The sequence below is a fragment of the Ochotona curzoniae genome, unplaced genomic scaffold, assembly GCF_017591425.1.
Source record: "Ochotona curzoniae isolate NIBS_2020 unplaced genomic scaffold, NIBS_Ocur_1.0 contig_3176, whole genome shotgun sequence".
Classification (NCBI taxonomy): Eukaryota; Metazoa; Chordata; class Mammalia; order Lagomorpha; family Ochotonidae; genus Ochotona; species Ochotona curzoniae.
In genome coordinates, this window is record NW_024465746.1 from 1620097 (window position 1) to 1636961 (window position 16865).

General features: G+C 49.7%; 1 protein-coding gene across 1 annotated transcript in view; it reads right to left on the reverse strand.

The window, feature by feature from the left end:
* Positions 1-495: 495 nt before the first annotated feature.
* RAB31 (RAB31, member RAS oncogene family) overlaps positions 496-16865 on the reverse strand; it is a 137215-nt gene continuing 120845 nt past the window's right edge. Inside the window, exon 7 of the mRNA XM_040979229.1 lies at positions 496-3789. Within this exon, the coding sequence (XP_040835163.1) occupies positions 3692-3789 (98 nt within the window). The 3' untranslated portion in view covers positions 496-3691. The remainder of the gene's footprint in view (positions 3790-16865) is intronic.

A 16865-nucleotide genomic window follows, 5' to 3' on the forward strand; every position in this document is an offset into this window, starting at 1 on the left:
CCCATGCAGGTGCAGGGTCCCAAGGTTTTGACCCATCCTCTACCACTTTCCCAGGCCACAGGCAGGGAGCTGGATGGGAGAGTGGAGCATCCGGGACAGAAACTGGCACTCATATGGGATGCCGCATTTGGAGGTGGATGATTAGCCAGCTGAGCCATTGTGCCAGCCCCTGGATACCTCATTTTTGATCCAGCTCCCTGCTGATGAGCCCAAGATAAGCAGCTGAAGATGGATCAAGTGCTTGGGCCCTTGCCACCTATATTGGAGACTGGATGAAGCTCCTCTGGCCCAGCCTGGCCATTGTGGCCATGTGGGGAGCGAACTAACAGATGAAAAATCTCTGTTCCTCCTCTCTCTGTTAGTCTTCAAACACATAAATACATCTTAGAAAACAAACAAAAAATGCTTTCCTATGAACACATTTCCCTGAGAAATATGCATTCTTTAGCCTGATTTCACTGTGACCTGAACCCCATAAGAAAAAGCGAAACGAGGTAAAACTTTAAATATTTATTAGTATGAATCAGTGTGTTAAACCAAAAATAACAGATACGATTAGGTGTAGCTGAGAGAAAGGCTTTACTGCAGGTTCGAATACAATGAGCAAAGGCCTAGCTGTCTGCGGTGGTATCTTCTAGATGCAAAACCTGGGTCCAGCCCAGGTGGCAGGCAGTCTTTTGCAAAAATACATGAAAAGGGAGCAGACTGCATGACAGGGCACCGAGGCTGGCTCGCACGGACGGCTTCAACAATGACGCTTCAGGAGCCAACCAGACACTGCCGAGGTGTGAGGACAGCTCAGGGCCCTTGAACTTGCAAGCTGGCTCATCCTGCCACCCGCCACGAGCATGGCCCACATACCGGAGCTCAGGTTCAGCCATCACACGCCATGGTCCTTGTCCCAAGGGAAAGAAGTTTGGTCTCCTGAACCTCCCTCGGTTCTCATAGCGGGGCACAGCCCTTTTGCATTAGCTAAAAGTTAGTTTCAGGTCTTCAACCTCTTGGTCTGTAAGGTGACGTCATCACCAGCACCCTAATGCACCATTTTTCACTGGCAAATGACCAATCAGTCAAGTACCTATGTCAAAGGTTCGACTGCATGACTCCACTGCCATCTCAGGGATGGGAAGCCCTCCCGCTGAGGACCCATGCCTGCCTCACAGAACACATTGCCAGGAACCAGTGTGAAATGCACAATGGGTCGGCATCATCGATACAAAACCGTATTTACATATATGCACATCCATAACACACATGAAGAAACAGTAAACCAAAACAGGAGCGCATTTTGGAAAATGATGTCAAGACTGCAGGATCATAGACAAGCATGTGACATTCTGGAACAATGGTGATTTCCAGGCCTTCTTGTAATATTACATGGCTATGGCTCAACTACTAGGCCAGGCAACAAGCCACCCAAGTCAAATCAAAGGAAGGTATGAAGCCTCACTGTGGACAAGGGCCAAGCATCCATCTTCAGAGAAGACTCACTGTGTCTGGGAACATCTGTGTGTGGAGAACACTCCACCCTTGGGCTGACCGCTCCAAGTGGCAAGGACACTTATTGTTTTTGGGGTTCTCTTACTGGCTTTGATAGTGACGGCAACCGTCACAGGCAAAAGGAGTAGTTTCACTCCCTCATGTACTTCCCAAACAAAGCATGGGCTCCCTGGCGGGTAGCTTGTCACATGGAGATAATACTGGGGTTGTTACATAAAACACAACTGCTGTACACTTTCTGCTGTGTGCTTGCCACCTTGGTCAGGACACCTGAGCACGTGCCCAGAGACACACTGGTTTCCAGAAAAACAAGCTGACATGTCACCTGCAAAGCAGTCATTCCAATTTTCAACTCTAAACAGGATTGGTTGGTTGGTTGGTTTTGCCTTGGGCAAGAGGTATGGTTATTTGTTGACCTGCAAGCAGAACTGTGCCAGCCAGTCATGTTGGCAGTGTAGTCATGTTGGCAGTGTACGGAAAAAAAAAAAAACCCACATGCTAACAGTTCTGGAGGTGACTGACTGGGAGCCCAGTGGTACTCTTGGACCAAAAATAAAGGACCTGCTAGCCTTTACCTGCTGAGATTGTCAACCAAGCCTCAGGAGTCGGGGGAAGCCAGCAAGAACATTCAACCAACAACACGGTATCAGGTCAAAACACACAAATCTGTGATTTGAACCTGGCCCTCTTTGCTTGATGATGGTCAGCAAAAAACAAAGTGTACACTTGGCCCTGATCTCTCCCAGTACCATCCTCTGTTGGTAACATGACTCAGTAACTCCTGCCTGCCAAGGGTTTGGTGCGCACAGCAGGACTCCACAGTTCTGGCTCAGTCCGAATAACTCAAAGTTCAAGGTCTTTAAAACATGCACCTGGTCCCTTTCCTGACTGCTGCACTGTGAATTATTGATAAAGTGGCACCATCCGACTCTCCTCTCCCCACCTCGCATCAAGTGCTGCTGGCCCCTTTTGAACCTGTGCTCAGGCAGTGCTCTTGGCCCTACAAGACACTAGTTGAACCCTTCACCCTTCAACAACCACCCCTTCACACAAGCCTTGCTTCTCTTGGTCCCAAGTTTGTAGGAAAGTTGTAGAGGGCACTGGGGTTTGACTCTTCTGTGGAATTAGCTTTCCTTGCTTTCCTGGTTTTGGTCTCCTTGCTTCTTCGATTCAGTCTCTCATTAACTCTGCAAAGGATGGTGCTGTTCAAGGCCTAGTCTCGGCTCACCTGCAGCCCAGCACTGGACCTCCCCAAGCCTAACATTCCAAGTGGTCTCCCTCAGCCCAACTGTAGAGTCTAGAATGTTGAGACACTTGTACCTCATCTGGCTGGCTCTGCTGTGATCAACCATCATTGTTGGAAATCCGCTTTGCAATTTACACTCAAGTGTCCACCATTTAATTTGAACCCTTAGAACATCATGACATCTCTGTTACAAGGATACTCTGCACTATACTGAGGATTTATGACAAGGTGGTGACATGTACCAGGTGATCCTCTAAATGATGCTTACACCCTCCACCCATCACCCATCACCGTGGGCATGGTTACCACTTGACCTTCCAACCCATCCCCGAGATAATTTGCAATAAGGCGGGCAGCTTTGGTCTGCCTGTTCATATGTGATCGACATGCCGAAGAATGGTCCCCAGCGAAAAGAGATGCCGGCATTTTCCAATGTACACTGTGCAGGAGCTCAGCTTGAGAGATGGTGCGGTGCTGCCCCAATTTCCATCAGCAACGTAATCAATAAACACTTGTTCCACAGCCAGCTGCAAACCAGCCTTCCCAATGAAGTGTCCTTCGGGGAAGACAATGACAGTGAAGAAGCTACTGAAATTTGGCGGGGAACCCAGGAGTCAGAGGGGGAGGACACGTCTGAGGGTACCCTCCCCCGATTAAGGCAGTTTAAGACTTGGGTGCAAAACCAAGAGTGCTTTCAGGTGTCTACCAGAAACCACAGCTCTACTTCTTATCTTGTAAGTACCATCCCTCGAAGGCCATTTTGTGGCAGTGTCGTGAGTTTTCCTGGAGGTTTCTACATGCTCTTGAAGGCACATGTCTTGCCCCAGCTCCCTGCAGTACTTCCAGGAAGCAAGGCCGGCGTCTACTCTTCTTTAGGACTGAGGGCTGGGGCATCAGCGGTGCCTGGGATGTGGGCTCCAGCTTCCTCCACCATTGCGCCCTGGGTCAGCAGCACCTGCGGCCAGCCTGCGCCGTGTGCTTCCCAAGCTTGATGGCCCCACTGGTTCCATTCTCGTGCGGGTCCAGGGGTGGGATCTGGCGGCCTGGAACACAAAGGAGGCCCTGGTTGAGTCCACTTTCCCCCACAAACACTGCGATGAGTCACCTCTGCTTCGACATGCCCAGCTAATGTGTGACCACACAGGAAACACTTGACACTGTGGTGGGATGCCCACATCCGATACCAGAGTTACCTGGATTCGAACCCAGGCTTGGCTCCTGACTGACTCTAGCCTCCTGTTAAGACAACACACTCTGAGATAGCAACAATGGCTCCAGGAATTGGGTCCCTGGCAACCACAATGGAGACTTGAAGTGAATTATGGCTTCTTCTGGCTCAGCTCTGGCTGTTGCCAGCATTCGGGGAGTGAATCGGGGAATACAAGATCCGCTCCTACCCCCTCTGCTCTTCAAAAACAACATAACAATGAAGCAACTTCAGTGAAGGCTCTCTTCTGCTTCCCTTCTCCCTCCTTTTCCTTGCTGTCCTGTTGCATGGTTGCATTCCTGTTTAGAAAGTGAAGCAACAGTACAAGGAGCTTCTTTAAAAAATCATCTATTTATTTATCTGACAAGTCAGAGTGACAGAGAGAGATGGAGAGATAGATAGAGAAAAGGAGGAGGGTGGGAGAGAGAGAGATGTCCATTGGTTTACTCTTCAAATGCCCACAGCAGCTTGGGGCTAGACCAGGCTGGGGCCCAGAGCCAGGAACTCCCTCCAGGTCTGCAACCTGAGTGGCAGGGCACACAGTCCTGGGGCCATCCTCCGCTGCTTCCTTGGTGCGTCAGCAGGAAGCTGGATCCGAAGAGAAGCCAGACCTCCAACCCTTACAAAGAGAGTGCACACGGGGTCCTAGGAGGCAGTTGATCACCTGCTGGGCTAACCATCCATGGCCCACAGCTTCTCACCAACGTCTTAGGAGGAGAATGGGGAAGACCTGTCCAGGGGCAGGGTCAGGAGGCAGGCATCACCTGGCTCTTTCCTCCAGATCCTTAGTAAATGTTGAGATTCTTCCATATTTGCTGCTTCTTAAATTAGAAGTGGGTGGGGAACTGCGAGCCTCCAGGAAGCATGGTTTATCCACACTGGGATCACCACCCTGAGCCTGCACACGAGCATACACAGCCTTATGGACCACTCAGTATGAAGGATGGTTCCTTCACAGCACAGGCTACTGCACAAAGCACCCCAAATCACGTTTACACACAAGACATTCTTTAAGTAATGTGACCCGAGGGCAGTGAAGGCCTGGACGGGCTGGGGCACCAGCCACGTTTCCTCATCCTACCCCTTGGGCTCCCTTCTCTGCCTCTCGATTCTTTCTAAGAAAACAAGAAGCAGCAATGTTTGGGATGCCAAGTTGTACACAACCTGATTCGCTCCCAGACAAATTCCTTGCTTGTGTGTTGCAAACCTATACTCTAAAGTGTTTAATTGTTTTTCATTGGCAAGGCAAAGCGACTGCCCATCTGCTGCCTCACCTCCCCCCACTCCAGCCGGGGGGGGGGGGGAGCCACAAGTCAATCCATATCCCTACCACCCGGGGTGGCAGGGGCCCAGCTACTAAAGGGCGCGCAGCCCAAGCAGGCCCTCATCACCTGTGCCAAACACTGACACATTTCCAATCATCTGTGAACCTGGCTTCTTTGAGGTCCCAGGTTCTTCAACCTTCAGAAAATTGAATCTTGCTGACTGAGAGAAAGTATTTCTCAGACACAGAATGGCTGCAGTTTCCTCGGATTTCATTTTTCTCATGGAGTCGAGATTTGAGAGTCTTTACTGCAATGAACTGGACTTGGACAAGTTCTTTGAAAATCTCAGACCCTTCCTTTCTGCCCCTTTGAAAGAACAGGAGGGAGCAGTCTGACAACTCCTGCATGACACTATGCGGGCACTTCAAAAAGCTCGCCAGAAAAGTAGAATGAAAAATATTCATTTTCGTGCAAAATTTTGAAATTTGTAATCTATACGTAGTTTTTCCATAATATGCACTTTCCATAAACTAGAACATTCCATCATTGTCAGTAATTTCAAGAGTGTTGTTCCAAAGAAAGGTCTTTTCGTACCATTTTCCACGAACTTTCTGAAGTGTCCTCAAGTAGGGTATTCTTTCCTTGTTAACATTCATTTTATTTATTTGAAAAGCAGAGTTGCAGGGAGAGAGAGAGTGAGCTTTCATCTGTTGCTTCACTCCCCTGCCCCCCCCCCCCCCCCCCCCGCCCAAATGGACACAATGGCTGAGCTGAGCTAGGCTGAAGCCAGGAGCCCAGGAGGCAGCCATTCTTCTCTGCACTGCCAGGCACATTATCAGGAAGCTAGAGTAAAGTAAAGTAGTCAGGACTTGAACCCTTGCCATGATGCGGGAGGCCTGTGTGGCAGGGGTGGCTTAACCTGTGCCACAACACCAGTCGCCACCTATGGCCCTAATGGCAACAAAGGTGCAGGGCACGTGTCCCTGGTTTTTGCATGGGGAGCAATGCCTCCGGGTTCATAAACTGGGTCAGGGTTAACGCTCAGGGTTCAGCCGGTGAGATGGGGCACATGGCATCCAGCCCAGGATGAGTCAGGACTTCAGAGAGACAGAGAGGCAAGGAAGTCCTTCCACGGGGAGAGGACAGTCAAACCCTAACAAGGAGGGGACACGGCCTGAAACGCAGAAGGAAGCAAACAGCTCTATGACAACAGAACAAGAGCTCTGAGTTGGTGACCCAGTGTACGCACAACTTAGAGACAGGTTAGCGTGCAGAGACAAAAGCAGGGATGGGAAACAGCCACGAATCGTGCACCAAGGCACTGGAGCCCAGCTCAGTCTGTGTACTTTACATGGGTGCAGGGCAGGACAAACAGACACAGAACAACATCTGCCAGGGCTCGCCCCATCCCCTGCATGCCTCTACCCTGCCAGCACGTCCTCCCGGCACACAGCCTCCGTAACAACTTGTTCCTGAACATGCACTCTGGGCCGGAGTGTTTATCTAGCAGGGTTTGGCTTGTGCCTGATTCTGTTTGCCAGAGGTTTAAAAAGACTGTTTTTCTAAGTCGGGTTTTCCTCAATGCTGAGTCTGGAGAAAGAGCAGGTTTCTAAGCGAGTCCTCAAGAATGCAGTGTGTGAAAATGCACTCCAAGGCAATAAATGCCAGCGGGTGACTGACTGCTCGCTGGGCTGGGCCGGAAGGGGCTCGCTCACTCCCAAGAGTATCCCGGGGGGGCTGCGGGCTTTCCCAGGGGGTCACAGGAGTGGCTTTCGCATGTGCTCAGGCTCCTACTCCACAAATCCTCTCTGTGTGTGCCTCTGCCCTTTGACCTCATCCTTCGCTCGGCTCTCCCTTGTTTGGTTTCTGTGGTGTTGGCAGCTGCTGTCCAACTCCATTTGTTCATTCCAATTTGCTGAATCATCCAGGTGGGTAAACTGACCATGTCTGTTCTCCAGGACTGGGCAGCACTGATTCTGCAAAAGACCATCCAAGGCCATCTGTTCTGAAAGGTGAGGGGATCCTGGAGGGGCACAGCAGGACCTTTGGGACACAGGACAGTAGGGGCACACGTGACACCGGGTTACTCCCCATGACCGTCCTCTGCTGCCACGTGGAGGACATGATCAGAATGGCTGTAAGACCTGGGGAGCTGGATGGACAGCGTGGATGTGAGTGGACCCAAAGCACTGCCATGAACTGGAGCCAGGAAGGCAGGGGGCCTGCAGGAAACCCCTGGCACAGACAGGACAACCTTGATATGTACACCAAGGGTGAGCAGGGAGGAGGAGCTCTAGGAGAACATGGGGCAAAATGTAGGCATGACTGGAACCAGGGTCAAGATGGACATCACTCCCAAACCAAACCAACCAAACCAAACCAACCAACCAACCAACCAAACCAAAGCAACCAACCCAATCAAACCAAGCTAACCAAACCAACCAGCCCAAACCAACCCAACCCAACCCAACCAAACCAAACCCCTGCCATTCAAAGTCTGGGAAGCTACAGGAATAGTAATGCCACCACTAGTTGGTGAGGCAGGGCCTGGTCACCACAGCCTGCTGTTCTAAAATGCCAGTGTCTTCAGTAACAGGAATGAAGAGGTTTAAATCATCAAGTTTTGGTGCAGCAGGTTAAGTTGCTAACTGTAGTGCTGGCATCCAGAATGTGGCTGGTCCTAGTCCTGGCTGTCCCACTTCAGATCCAGCTCCTTACCAATGCACCTGGGAAAGCAACAGAGGATGGTTCAGGTCCTTGGGCCCTACCTGGAAGAAGCTCCAGGCTCCGGGCTCCAGGCTTTGGACCTTCCTAGTCTCCACCATTTGGAGGCTGAGAAAACAGATGAAGAGTTCGCTCTGTCTCTCTGAACTGACTAAAGTCAGTTTTTAAAAGCAACAGGTTTCCTTGTCATTCAGAGGCATCATTTTTCTTCTCTTTTTTATGGACACAATTTTATCATTTATTTGCTTTGAGTAGTTTTTGGTTTGCAGGGAAAAAGCTGAGTGAAAAATATAGCTCTTGCCCCTTATCTCCAATTTCTATTTTTAAAAGATTCATTTATTTATATACTTACTTATTGGAAAGGCAGAGTATACAAAAAAGGACAAAAGGGCGTGGCCTGGTAGCCTACCGGCTAAAGTTCTCACCTTGCATGTACTGGGATTCCGTTTGGACGCTGGTTCATATCCTGGCTGTTCCTCCTCCCATCCAGCTCCCTGCCTGTGGCCTGGGAAGCAGTCGAGGACGGCCCAAAGCCTTGGGACCCTGCACCCCTGTGTGATTCCCAGAGGAAGTTCCTGGCTCCTGGCTTTGAATCAGCTCAGCTCCTGCCATTGCAGCCTCTTAGGGAGTGACCCAGCAGATGGAAGATCTTTCTTTCTGTCTCTCCTTCTCTCTGTAAATCTTACTTTCCAATAAAAAGAAAAAATCTTGAAAAATCAAAAAGGATGCAAGAGAGAGAGAGAGACCTTTCACTTGCTGGTTTCATTCCTGAAATGACGGCAATGGCTAGGGATAGGTAGGCCAGGCTGCAGCCAGGAGCCAGCAGCCCTAACCCGATCCTACATGAGTGACAGGAGCCGTCTTCTGAGGCTTTCCCAAGTGCATCGGCAGGGTGTTGGATCAGAAGCAAAGCAGCTGCAACTCAAATCAGCACTCTGATGTGGAGTCCTAGCATACAGTTGGCAGCCTAACCCAGTGCATCACGACGCCAGCTCCCTTCACTGGCACGGAGTGTTTGTTTCAACTGATGATGCCTACTAACACTGAAGTGCACAGCTTGCATGAAAGCTCCTTCTTTACATTGCAGACTCTGTTACTACGGATTCATAAGTAACAATATCTATGTGCCCATATTAGCGCCCCCGGGACACTGTCACTACCCTAAGAATCCCCTGGGCTTCCCCGTGTTATCCTTGCCCAGGCTGCCCAAGGCCTGGCAACCATAGATCTTGTGCCTCTCTGGATCCCAGCAAGCCTTGCTGCTGGGGTCCTGCCACGTGGCTCCCTCCCTCCACCGAGGCCCGCGCATCAGAGCGTGTCCACTTTGACGGCGGCTTGAAAGCTCCATTCAAAAGAAAGCATCTCTGGGTGCCCACGGCACAGATGCATCGCTTTTATCTTTTACTTTAATATTTCAAAATGATAAGATGAAAAAAATAAAAAGCCTCAAAAGAAAACTGTGACAAACTACTCTTTACTGAAATTATTTAAGATGTTGTTGGAAAGGCATTGTTAAGAAAACAAAGAAAAAAAAAAAAAACAGAAACCAATAAGCCACAGACTAGAAGACACTATATGAAGAATGGGTATTGGAAAGACTGGGAATTCCATGCACATCAATGATCTTCAAAACTCCAACAGAAGACAAGCAGCTCAGTGCAAGCCAGGCAAGGTCTGTGGACAGTTCACCAAGCCATATGGATTGCACACTGGCACTTGGAAAGCTGCCCTGCGCCTGCCCATCAGTAGGGCTGGAATGTCACAGACTAAACATTGCAAGGCTGGCTAAGGACACGGAGCCACGGGAGTTCCATGCGCCACCAGGAAAGCGTTTTGGCAGTCTCTTAGAAAGTTACACATCCACCATGCAGATAAGCCAGCCACCCCAATTCCCAGGTATTTACCCACACCAAAGCTGGTACGGCCTTGCCCAATTATCGCTGAAAACTGAAACCCACACACACGGTAGAGGGACAGATGGAAAAAAAAAATGTGGTGTACCATGCAATGGAATATGACTCAGCAAAGACGGGGAAGATGGAATCTATTGTGTGAAAATTCTAGAGAACAACTGACCCCATTCTGTAATACAGAAATTGTATGAGAGAAAAATGAAAGGCGGAACTTCACTTACAAGGCCTCTCAAAGAGTCACTGCATGTGGAACAATCCAAACACTGCAAAATACAAAGAAACCGTTTGCCATGGGGCAATTCGGAGCTATTTGGAATTACGACCACTGATTGGATATTAGAGGATACTAAGTAAGTGGTACGATATTAGCTTTGTGGTCGTTAATGTGGTAATACAATCGTTACTTAACAACAAGAGCAGGTGTTTGTCCTAGCACTTCGGATGTGTCTGGGGTCAGGTTCGATCCCTGCTCTCTCTAGGAGAGACCCGGATGGAGTTCCCAGCTCCCAGCCCAACCCCGGCTACCGTGGGTAGATATTTGGTCAGTGAAATACAAACAAAACGATATAGATGCCCTGAAAATACCCGCAGAAAGCAGGGCAGCAGGGGGTGGCTCACACACTTCGGCTTCTGCCACCAATGCTGGAGGCCTGGATGCTGCTCCCGGTCCCTGCTTGGGCTGTACCAGCCCTGGCTGTCCCAGGCATTTAGGAAGTGAGCCAAAAGATGGGAGAGCATGCACTCTCTCATTTTCTCTTTCAAATAAATAAAATAAAACTAAAAAATGCAGGCAGAGTTGACAAAGAAATGAAACAAGTTTGGTCATGAGTCTACAATGGTTCACTCAGTCATTCAGTTTACTTGTATGTATGTTTGACATTTTCCACAAGTGTTTTTTGATTTTATTATTTTTTTTAAAGATTTCTTTATTTATTGGAAAGTCAAATATACAGAGAGGAGGAGAGACAGAGAGGAAGATCTTCCGTCCGCTGATTCACTCCCCAAGTGAGTGCAATGGCTGATGCTATGCCGATCCCAAGCCAGGATCCAAGAACTTCTTCCAGGTCTCCCACATGGGTGCAGGGTCCCAAGGCTTTGGGCCATCCTTGACTGCTTTCCCAGGCCACAAGCAGGGAGCTGGATGGAAGTGGAGCTGCCGGGATTAGAACCGGCGCCCATATGGGATCCCAGTGCGTTCAAGGCAAGGACTTTAGCCACTAGGCCATGCTGCCGGGCCCGTGTTTTTTGATTTTCAAGTTCATGGAATCTCACCGTCACCAAACAAGAACTGTTAACATCTGAACCTGAATCCTCCTAAGAATAGACTGCATTCATGGAAGACTATTTACTGTTTTATATATATATATACACACACACACATATGTATACATATGTACATATATATATAATACGCTTTGTACAGTATCTCATGAAGTCAGGATGTCACATGAACTGGTTAAACTGTCCCCTGCGATGGTGACATCCCACCACAGTGCTGCTTTGAGTCCTGGCTGCTGCATTTTCGCTCAGCTCCCTGGGACGCACGGTCATGAAGGATGGCCCCTGCCTGGACTCCCGACACCCACATGGGAGGCCTGAACGGAACTCTGCAATCCTGGCTTAGGCCTGGCCCAAGTCCCAGCTGCTGATGAGTGAACCAACAGCTGTAATACTTTTCTCTTTCCCTCCCACCCACTCCTCTCATTTGGCCTTTGAAATAAACGACAAAGCAAATTTTAAAAAATAAGGCTGTTCTTGACGCTGTTTCACTCTCAACGCCAGGGAACAGAGATTTGCACCACTTTCAGTCACATGTTTGTACTGTGATTCTTGAAAGCTTTTTCCCAACTTTGGGACAGTGAAACCATTTCCTGTTTTGCATTGTCATGAATAAAAATTGCCTTCAAGCTTCTGAATGCAATGAGACGTGACCCAAACTGAGAGCTGACTGTGTGTGACTCAGGGCCTGAGAGCTGACTGTGTGGGACCCCAGGCTGAGAGCTGACTGTGTGGGCCCCAGACTGAGAGCTGACTGTGTGGGCCCCAGGGCCTGACTGCTTGCCTTCCAAGTTGGGCCTCTCTCTCACCTGGGGGCTCTGAGGTCTCAAGTAAGACAAACCTCCCGGGCCACCACACCCTCCTTGGTAAAGTGGGGACTGGATCAATCCCTTCTTTAGAATTGTTGGGACCAAAGGCAAGCAGGCGACAGGCTTTCGCTGTCCAGGGTGGCTATATTCTGAAATGCCATTATGTCACAGACCTGTCCTATGACTACATTCAAGAAATGAAGCTTTCTGGAGCGAAGAATGTATATAGACTTGTCATTTCCCTGAAGCGTAATATTCACCTTCATTTAAAAGCTTATGGCACTTTTTATTTAAGATTTATTCTATTTTTATTGGAAAGTCAGCTTTACAGAGAGAAGGAGAGACAGAGAGGAAGATCTTCCATCTGCTGGTTCACTTCCCAAGGAGTTGTACTAGCTGGAACTGAGCCAACCCAAAGCCAAAAACCAGGAGCTTCCTCCAGGTCTCCCATGTGGGTGTAGAGTCCAAAGGTCTTGGGTCGTCCTCCACTGCCTTCCAAGGCCACAAGTAGGAAGCTAGATAGGAACTGGGGCAGCCAGAACATGAACTGGCACCCGTATCGGATCCCGGTGCGTGCAAAGTGAGGATTTAACCAGTAGGCTACCACGCCAGACCCTGCTGCACTCTCAAAATACATACAAAGGTTTTTGTTTTGCTTTGAAATGTTTTTTAACCTATTCTAAACCAAACATAAGTACCTAGCAATTTCAAAGATTCAGTGGAATTAAAACAATCTACACTGGGCCTGGCGCAGTAGCTTAGTGGCTAAAGTCCTTGCATGTGCCAGGATCCCATATGGGCACCAAATCATGTCCCAGCTGCTCCACTTCTCTTCCAGCTCCCTGCCTGTGGCCTGGAAAGCAGTCAAGGACAGACCAAAGCCTTGGGACCCTGCATCCACGTGGGAGACTCAGAGGAAGCTCCTGGCTTTGGGTTGGCTCAGCTCCAGATACTGTGGCCACTTGTAGAGTGAACCAGTGGATGGAAGGTCTTCCCGTCTCTCCTTCTCTATGTAAACCTGACTTTCCTGTAAGAATAAATAAATCTTAAAAAAAAAGAAAGTCCAGCCAACAGCATGCAGCATATGACTATAGAACAAGCTGCCATCACCAGCTATACGGCTAATATTCTTTTCTATGCTGGAATTTCCAAACCAATATGCCTATGCCTTTCATCACAATTACCTTAGAAAAACAAGTGTTGGGCACGGTGCCGTGACCTAGTGGCTAAAGTCCTCATCTTGAATGCGCCAGGATCCCATATGGGCTCCGGTTCTAATCCCAGCAGTTCCACTTCCATCCAGGTCCCTGATTGTGGCCTGGGAAAGCAGTCGAGGATGGCCCAAAGCCTTGGGACCCTGAACCCGCGTGGGAGACCTGGAAGAAGGTTCCTGGTTCCCGGCTTCCGATCGGCGCAGCACCGGCCGTTGTGGTCACTTGGGGAGTGAATCAGCGGACGGAAGATCTTCCTCTCTGTCTCTCCTCCTCTCTGTATATCTGACTTTGTAATAAATAAATAAATAAATCTTTTAAAAAAGGAAGAAAAACAAGTGTTTCTCACCTTATTCCCAAACAAGGTATAGAATTTCCCAAGTTCCCACACACAGTTTTCAAAAGGCCTTTTTTCCCTCTCCTCTGCAAGTAAAAGCAATTTGTCTGGGCTCCATTCCAATCCAGGATTGGTTTTTTTTGTTTTGTTTTGCTTTGCTTTCCTTTAGCTTACCTTTGCTCTCATGAAGAGTGAGATTTAAAAAAAAAAAAAAAAAGGGAATTTTACATAAATAATTAAAATCCACAAATTAAGGCTTGGGTTCTTCACGATCCTGAGCCCTGTGTGCAGACCCACAAAACCAGAACAGAAAACCTGCTCCCAGCCCCACCTCCCTCTCGCCAGCAGAGAACCCCGCCGGCGATCCCTGGCTCCCCTGTTCCTTGGTCCCCAGCTCTGACCCATTCCACGGTTTTCTTGGTTCCTCTCCGAGAGGATCTCTGACACGCAGCCTGCTCATTGGAGTCCTTCTCCAAGCTGACCATGAGCGCACATGCTTAGCCCAGCCTTTCCCCACCGCTAAGGGAATATCTGTTGGTTACTACCAACTGCACATGCCATACCCCTGGGAAACACACCCAAGGCTTCCAACAGCGTCCAGAACTCTATCTCTTCCGCCCTTGACCCTGGGAGAATTGAGGGTCAGTCTCCAGCTTCTTTCGTCTATACTCTTCTTAAGCCCTCAACCTCCCGTGGTCTGCTCAGACTGACAGAGCCTCTGAATTACGCCCAACTGGCCCTTTCAAGTCCAGCTTAGAGTCACTTCTTCGGAGATGTCTTCCCCAGGCAACCTCAACTGCCACCCGGGAGGGCTTCAGGCTTCAAAGGCATATGCTGTTCCGACTGACAGCTTCCAATGACAAAATGTGCTACCTTCCGTTCGGATCACACACTTGCCTCAGTCAGGAATACCCTGGGAATGCAAAAGACACACCCGCCTTTGCACTCAAGTCTCCGTGAATTGATTCTGCCCTAGCACACCTTTTTAAAGCACTTTTATTCTTACTTTCTATTCTTTTTTTTTTTCCTTGCATGTTTTTCCCCTAGGGCACGCTTGTCTCAGAACAGGGATTTGGGGAGCAGAAGTGTCAGCAGTAGCCAGAGCTATTTTAAGCCGGGGGGGGGGGGGGGGGGGGGAAGGGAGGGAGGGGAGGAGCCTATGTAATACGAGTAGGAACAGGGAAAGGAAGCTAAAGGAACAGTTTACCCCCAATGCATGAAGCTGTTCCTGTGACCACTTCAAACGGACCTGGAATCAGCTTACAGAACTGCACCTGAAGGCACAAAGCAAGAAGGGGGCAGTAGAGTTTACCAGCGGGGAGAGGGGAGGGTCAGCCTGCAGCTGTGCACCTGCCAGCTGTCTTAAGGCAACTGAAACACACACCAAACAGCAAGTTACTCATCCGACGCGCAGGAGGAGGAAGCACGGACATCCTATTGCTTACTTAGGAATTCATGACTCAGAAGTCATCATGACCCTGTGCTTTAAGCAGAAGTCGTGCTTTCTTCCTAAAAAAAGGAGCAGATCACGTGGACCCAAGGGATCCACCACTCAAAAGCTCTGTCCCAGCACACGATCAACCCTTCCTGAACCAGAAAGAGGCTGTGCTGGGTGGAGCATCCCCAGAAACGGTCCTCACCTGCCTAGGCCTATCCTCCTTACCATCCTCTCTGCATTTTTACTCCCATGATGACTTGCACAAACCTCAGAGAGTCCTCTTGTGCCGAAATCTCGGTGAGCTTCAGCTATAGGCGAGGAAGCTTTAAACACTTTGTAGAAAAACGGAATGAATTTTTTTTTAATTTTAGTACCCAAAATGCCGGGAATCCATGCACAGTAGTTTCATCATTTGCCTTTTCTCTGCATTTTTCAGAAGACCCCCATCCACAGGAGACCTCCCTCACTGGCCACTGCTGTCCATCCCATCTCCCAGGATCAGCAAGGGAGTCAGCAAAATGAAGGCTTATTTGGGAGGCAGCAGTCGGGGGCCGAGAGTGATTGGATCTGTCCCTCTGGGGGGGAGGGGGAGACTCGGATTCCTGACTCCTGCCTTACTGTGGCCCAGCCCCAGCAGGTGTCAATATATGGACGATGAGCGAGCCAGCCGTTAGGAGCTGTGTCCCCGTTTGGCTCTCTCACTCTGTCTCCTCAGCCCCCACCGGCCCCCAACCTCTAAGTTTTAAACAATTTAAATATAAGGGATCTGTAAAAATGAAAATGATTCATGTCACAGTTGACAGGCTGTTGTTGGTTTCACTCACTGAAACCATTGTGAAAACAAAAATCTTTGGGGGCCCGGGGCTGTGGCACAGGGATTAAGCAGCCTGCAGCAACACCCACACCGTATGTGGGCACTGGTTTTGAGTCCTGGCTGCTCCACTTCTAGCAGAAAATCATGCAAGTGCATGGGCCCCTGCAGCCACATGGCAGACCCGGTGGGAGAGCCAGGTAGAGCTCCTTTACCTGGCACAGCCCTGGCTACTGCAGCCACCTGGGGAGTGAAGCAGATCGCTCTCCCTCTCATTTAGTTAACTCTTCTAAAGCAATAAATAAATCTGTTTTTAAGAGGCGCTTAATCCCTGAACATACCCATCAAGCCGAATTCCTCCCAGAAAGACAAGTTTCCCATGATTAAGCCGAACTCTCTGCAATGTCCCCCCAGTGATGCGAGCACACAGAACACCTGCCAGCCACTAGCATCTTCAGCGGCTCGAGTATTGCCAATGGAAACTTACAGCCCTGGCACTGCAGGTCCCTGAGCCGGAGGGCATGCATGTGCTGGGTTTGTGAAGTAACAGCGAGAAAGCATGCGTGTGAACGTGGAAACAGGGGTGGTGATAGACCCCCCCCCCCAGGAAGGAGGGTGCCAGAGGTCTTCCTAGGCACATTTCCGTGCAGTGGACTCAGAGTCCTCACCTCCAGTGAACTTGCCTGCCAGCCAACACAAACAAACACCAGTTTCCCTGCTATGGATTCTCCGTCTAAAGTAACGGACCCAAACCAGTTCCACGGAAACCCAATCTGTTCTGGAAGCTTCACACTCCCCTGCCACCCGCCTTGGAGAGCCCGGCCAAAGATGACCTCAGACAGAGATGGGATCAAACTAGCAACTTCCTTTCTGGGATGATCTGGGCCCAAGACCGAGCACTCAGACTTGGCCCTCCTAAGAAGGGTGTCCCGGGCTTCTACTTCATCCAGGCCTCGGGTTGCTTCTGGCCCCACTGAGGTCAGCTCAGACTCAGCACCACACCCACAGAAGGCTGTCAGCAGAAGGGGGGACTTGGTAGGGGCCAGAGAACCCACGACTGTGAAATGGAGATCCGGCTGCACACAGCCATGCGAGTGAAACTATCAACATTCGTGGTGGTGGTGGG